We start from the raw sequence: 5,758 nt of genomic DNA, 5'->3' as shown, positions 1-5,758 counted from the left end.
CCTGAGCAACGAGATTTTAATCTTTTGCTTTTCTGTCAGAATACAGAATACAGAATACTGTATATAGCATTCATGGACTCCGACTTTCCTCTAATTTTTGATATTGTTTTAACATTGGATGTTTGAGGTCCAATTATTTAAAAAAAAACCATCCAGAGCCTGTTCCCTGCCCTTATAGCTTTCATTGACTGACACTTGATTTTATGATAGATTTTTATTCATTTTTTTTAATGGCTTAATTTCTCCTGCTACTCCTGGGCTTTAATTTTTGGTTTGTTTGTTTGTTCTTCAAAGCTGGCGTGTAGTTTAGTTTATTAGAAACAAGTATTATAATATTTAAATAATTAAAAACTAGAGAGTAGAAGATTTCTCAATATATTCAAAAGTTTAAAGGGAGGTTAAAATATTGTTGCATTAAAAATACAGGTTCTGGTTCATTAAACATTTCAAGTGGAAAAAAAAATAAATTGGCTTCTATACTAAAATTTTATACAATCCACAAAAATAGATCTCTGAAAAAGAACAAAATACATAACAGTGAAATATATTCTAAATCCAACCCCCCCAAGTTACGAATCTGGCTTTAATTTCTATAAAATACTGGAGAGAGAGAAAGAGACTGGGTACTGTATTTAAATCTGGTTTTGAAACATGGAATTAGTAATCCAGCCCAAATTTAGACACAGTTAAACCCTTTTAATTTGAAGGACTTAAGAGCACCTGATCATGTGGGACTGTGACCTATTTTGCTGCTGTGAGATTTAAAGAGACAACGTTTGTTCCCACGTAGGCCTTTGTAAGGGCCCCTTTTGTTAGGTGAGGTTCCCAAAGTCTAAACTGGGATGGACTCAGATGGAAGACTCCAGGCCTGGCTTTCTTGCAGCCTGCTCCTTCTCTCGTAGCTTACATTCCCGCCACACGGTGAAAGGATTGACAAAAGCCAGAAACATTAACACTATGAAGGCAATGTTAACCTGGAAGGAGAGATGGAGAAAGAATGAAAACACCCAACCTTCAACCAAAATAATTCCAATAGAATTTGGGTCACTTCCCCAAGCTAGTAAAAGTCTTTCAAGCAATGTATCCTGGATCCTAACACCCCGTAGCCAGGGGTATGGTTGACATCCCGACAGGGAAAGGGATACAGAATACTTACATAAAAGGAATCCCCCTTTAGTGGGCCTTCGATCAGTGCAAAACAGGCATACTGTAGAAGGGACACCACAGCTGACAGTCCCATCACCAGACCATAGAGTTTCCCAAAGTGTTCAAGGGGAAAACTGTAAAACAAATTGTGAGCAGGAGGGAAGTTATGGAACAAATCAGCTCGGCATTTTTAAGTGACTTTTCCTCATTGTTGCCTTTATTGCAACTTGCCACTGCTCTTCACCTTTTTCTGAGCCTCCCTTCTTGATCTTTCTGCATCCCTAGTAGGATGAAGGAGGTAGGTAGAGCATTTGTTTGAACCTACTTCAGTGTTTCATGGCTCCCTCATACAAAAGAATGATAAAAAAAGGAAGGACATTTGGGTATTCACATACAGTACAGGTAGTCCTCAACTTACAACAGTTGATTTAGTGACCGTTCGAAGTTACAACATCACTGAAACAAGTGACTTATGACCATTTTTCACACAACCGTTACAGCACCCCCATGATCATATGATCAAAATTCAGATGCTTAACAATTAGTTCATATTTATGACTAAATTTATGGTTACAGTGTCCTGGGGGGGTCATGTGATCACCTTCTGACAAGCAAAATCATTGGGGAAGCCAGATTCGCTTATCAACTGTGTTACTAACTTAATAAGTGCATTGATTCACTTAACAACTGTGGGAGGGAAAAGTCATAAAATGGAGTACAACTCGCTTAACAAATGTCTCAGCAACAGAAATGTTGGTCTCAATTGTGGTTGTAAGTCAAGGACTACTTGTATTAAAATATATATCAATAGATTTAATTAATTGATATCTCTGGGGAAAGGCCCAGGCTTTGATATGACTGAACCAAGAAGTGTACTTTCTTCCTTGGTGATTCAGTTCTCACTGCAAAATACAAATAACAGGAAATAATCTAGCCCAGTGGTGGCGAACCTGTGGCACGGGTGCCAGAGGCAGCACTCAGAGCCCTCTCTGTGGGCACGCGCGCCGTCACCCCAGTCCTAGGCCTTCAGCTGGGTTTTATAAAACCTTTTTGCTTTAGGCCTCCACCACCGTGTGCAAAAAAAAAAAGTTCAATCAGTCAATTTCAACTTCTCGTGGGAAAAAAAAGGTCTTGCAAAGTTGGAATTGATTGATTGAACTTTTTAATCCCACCCAGTCTGACTTTACCACTGCAGCCACACCCACCCAATGGGCCACACCCAGCCAATGGGCCACACCCACCCGGCACCCGACGATGCATAAGTGGGTTTTGGGTTGCAGTTTGGGCACTCGGTCTCTAAAAGGTTCGCCATCACTGATCTAGCCTCATGCCTGTTTCCACATAAGTTAGTGTAAGTACTGCTGTCATGTCTCCACTTGTTATTAGCATAGTTCATCTATGTTATTAGACATTTGAAAAAACAGAATGCCCAATAAAGTGTTCAATAAAGATTGGAAGGGTATCTTAACAGAACTCTAAAAATCTAAAAAAATGGGTGTTATGGTTATGTTATGAACTGCAGAACTTTTTTCTAAAGCAAGAAGAGGGGAGGAGAATTGGGCACGCCAGTTGCAATGCACACAGGAGGAAATCTTAACCTTTATTAGCAGTTTATATTAGCGGTGAAAACATGCAAATTGGAAAAGGCACAGATGGAACGTCCAATAGACAAGGACTGACTGACGACATTTTTCCTCATCAGAATTCATAATCCCCTGTGATAACTCTGCGTCATGCTTAACAATAGTCTTCCCTTCCTCTCCCCATTCCTCCCAAGTCTTTCTTCCCAATTTCTCTTACGCAATAGCCAAGAAGGCAGCATTGCCTCCATAGAGGAAGGAACGGCTCAGAACTTGTAAGATGAATGTGGCATACTGCACAGGCAGCACAGGAATGGAAGCACAGATGGAGAAGGCCAGGCACTGTAACACTGTAATGAACAGGGACAGGATACAAGAACGGAGATCAGCAACGGGATCTGGTGCCCCTGCAATGAAGAGAGAGAATTCAGCCAAGGAGAACTTCCAAGCACCAAAGTTTTGGCAGGGCAATCTAATCTGGAAGCTAAATCCCCACAATTCAAAGAGCATACCTGAATGACCTTCTCCCTTCTTTTGCCTGTGTTTGTGCCAGTCAAGAATAAGCCCATTCCAAGGGGCACAGAGGACTCCACAGAGCTGTGTGAAGGCGAATGCATTGGTGTAGTTACTCACTGTGGATTAAAAAAAAAAAGACATGGAAGATCAAAGATAACTGCAGTGTCATTCCAAAGGCAACTTCCCCAATGCAATGGTATTTTTTTTATTTCTGAAACTCATTGTAGGTGTTTAAATGAGGTTAGAATGTGTTCAGGTTTTGACTCTTTGGTCATCCAGTTCTCAGAAAAGCTCTCCCTTTGGATATGGAACAAAGCCTCTAACAAGAGTGATACGAAAGGAGGCTGGTAGTTCTCTCAGCTTGCTGGCCGGTCCTATCTAGCAATCAACAGCGGAGTTCTGCCATTATTCATATCTGAGTTTTAAAATGACACAATTTAAATCTTATTTCAGCAGCTTATCTCTGCTCGAAGACAGAGAAAAGCTTTCAGGGCAGGCCTCAGGCTATGTTTGATTACATCCTGACCCCATCATCTCAGGAGAGAACAACATTTTGGAAGAGAAATCACGTGCCTTTTGTTCCAGGAAGGGAGAAAAGGGGGCAACATAAATAAAACAGAACAGTGGAACATGTGACATATTCTAGGAGAAAACTTTCTTTCTGGGACTTAAAAGGTTTGCACATTATGCGCAGTGTTTCTCAACCTTGACAATTTTAAGGCATGTGGACTTCAACTCCCAGAATTCCACAGCCAGCAATGCTGGCTGTGGAATTCTGGGAGTTGAAGTCCACATGCCTTAAAATTGTCAAGGTTGAGAAACACTGTGCTAAGCCATGATTATATGAAAGCACTCTCTTTGGAGGAAAAATGGTTGGATTCCAGAACTTACTCAGGCAAAACCAAGCATATCACGGTTTAGTGAGATATGAGGACCCAGCAGCTGCATACTTCTTATAAGGCAGGAATATGCAATTTCCATCTGCTCAAAGATTGAACTAGGCTTTGTGTGGCAAATTAAGGACAGAAAGGAACTGAAATTACTCTGTTATGCTCCCCAAATTATTTTAAAAAGTAAAAACAAAAAAACCCCCCACAACTTGACCACAAAAAAAAACTTGCTGTAAGCTGATGGGACTCTGGCTCACCCTTCCATTGTAAAGCAGTGTCCTTTGGCAGGTTTCTCCCCCCCCCCATATTTTCCATTTGCTGCCCCAGTCAATACTTCTTTTAACTGTCCCTATTCATTTTTCGTAGTCGTCTTTCTTATTGCTTGCTTCTCATTTACCTTAAATTTATTAGCCATTATGTATCTTTTCCTATTCTCTCCTCTTCCCCAAGGACCACTTTCCCTCCCCACAATTCTTTGGGTTCCCTCAGTACCGAGGCTGGCGTCCTTATTTGCGAGTTTCGTCAGCATGGGATTGAGGGTGCCAATGAAGAGGTAATGGCGCAGCTGCATCACTGACAGCCATATCAAGTGCCAGAAAAATAACATGGAGAAAGCACATTTCCAAAAGGATTTAACAGGCGGCTGCTTGGCGTCTGATCCAGTCTCAGCATCACCTAAAAAAAAAGAAAAGTGGATGTACTCTGGAATTATGTCCAGTCTGTTTATTATATCACAAACTCAGAATGTCTTCACACAGAAGACTAGTTGCTACTGTTTCTCTGACTGCACTTCCAGGATTAAATAATTATAAGTCACACACATGTAGATTTATGTTTTAATTAATGCCAGGGGAAAAAGGTTTGGTTAAGTAGGGATGGGATAATTATTCCTATTGACTTCAAACCAGACCCACCTAAAAAGTATGTGAAATAAGTTCTAGGGTACAGAGGACATCAAAAGTTGAACTAACTATGCCTTTGGTAACAGTTGCTGCAATGTATGAAGTTGCAAAGCGCCCTCTCGCTTTTCTACCAGCCTCTGATCAATTGGCTGGCAGGGTACAAAGCTGCTGTTTCTCACTAGCAATTTGCAGCAGGGTCACTGGGAGGAAAAAGGAAACAGTATTTCGTAGTAACATGACATTAAATATGATTAATATCTTGCTGGAACTTCAAGTAGTAGATCCCACATCCTGGGGAAACAATAAAAAGTGAAAAATTATGACATTTGAGCTCATTCTTCCTATCTGCTCACCCATAAAAAACAGTTGACTGCAATAGCCTAGAAGCACATGGTGACTTGGGAGCTGATCATGTTCCGCAATGCCTAACAGCTAAGAAAATGGGTAATTCAAACTTGACTTCGTGTGTGGAACTCTAAAGAGAAAGAATGAGGCAAAAGAAGGAGAATAAAGGAAACTGGATACAAAAAAAGGAGCATCTCTCAATCCTGGATGAATTGTGTAGTCCAGTGAAGGCTGCCTCTGAAATATACATGGAGGCAGACTCATATTTTATCATTACTTTGCAGAAGAACCTAAAAATTACACAGAAGAATGGCCCAGCCATTCCAAATAATGTAACCCTAGCTAAATAGGAGATCCACAGGTGGTTGGATTAGAAGAC

The 5,758-nt window shown here is 40.7% G+C and overlaps 1 protein-coding gene across 1 annotated transcript in view; it reads right to left on the bottom strand.

The window, feature by feature from the left end:
* Positions 1-339: 339 nt before the first annotated feature.
* The window catches only part of SLC43A3 (solute carrier family 43 member 3), a 27,288-nt gene continuing 21,869 nt past the window's right edge, over positions 340-5,758 (bottom strand). The window contains exons 9-13 of the mRNA XM_015817759.1: positions 4,625-4,807; positions 3,239-3,358; positions 2,947-3,133; positions 1,157-1,280; positions 340-974 (exon numbers count right to left, since the gene is read on the bottom strand). Of these exons, the coding sequence (XP_015673245.1) occupies positions 849-974; positions 1,157-1,280; positions 2,947-3,133; positions 3,239-3,358; positions 4,625-4,807 (740 nt within the window). The 3' untranslated portion in view covers positions 340-848. The remainder of the gene's footprint in view (positions 975-1,156; positions 1,281-2,946; positions 3,134-3,238; positions 3,359-4,624; positions 4,808-5,758) is intronic.

Source organism: Protobothrops mucrosquamatus, unplaced genomic scaffold, assembly GCF_001527695.2.
Source record: "Protobothrops mucrosquamatus isolate PMUCROS unplaced genomic scaffold, P.Mucros_1.0 scaffold635, whole genome shotgun sequence".
In the NCBI taxonomy this organism is placed as follows: domain Eukaryota; kingdom Metazoa; phylum Chordata; class Lepidosauria; order Squamata; family Viperidae; genus Protobothrops; species Protobothrops mucrosquamatus.
Note: the sequence above shows the minus strand (reverse complement) of the source record. Positions and strands in the feature narration are given on the sequence as shown.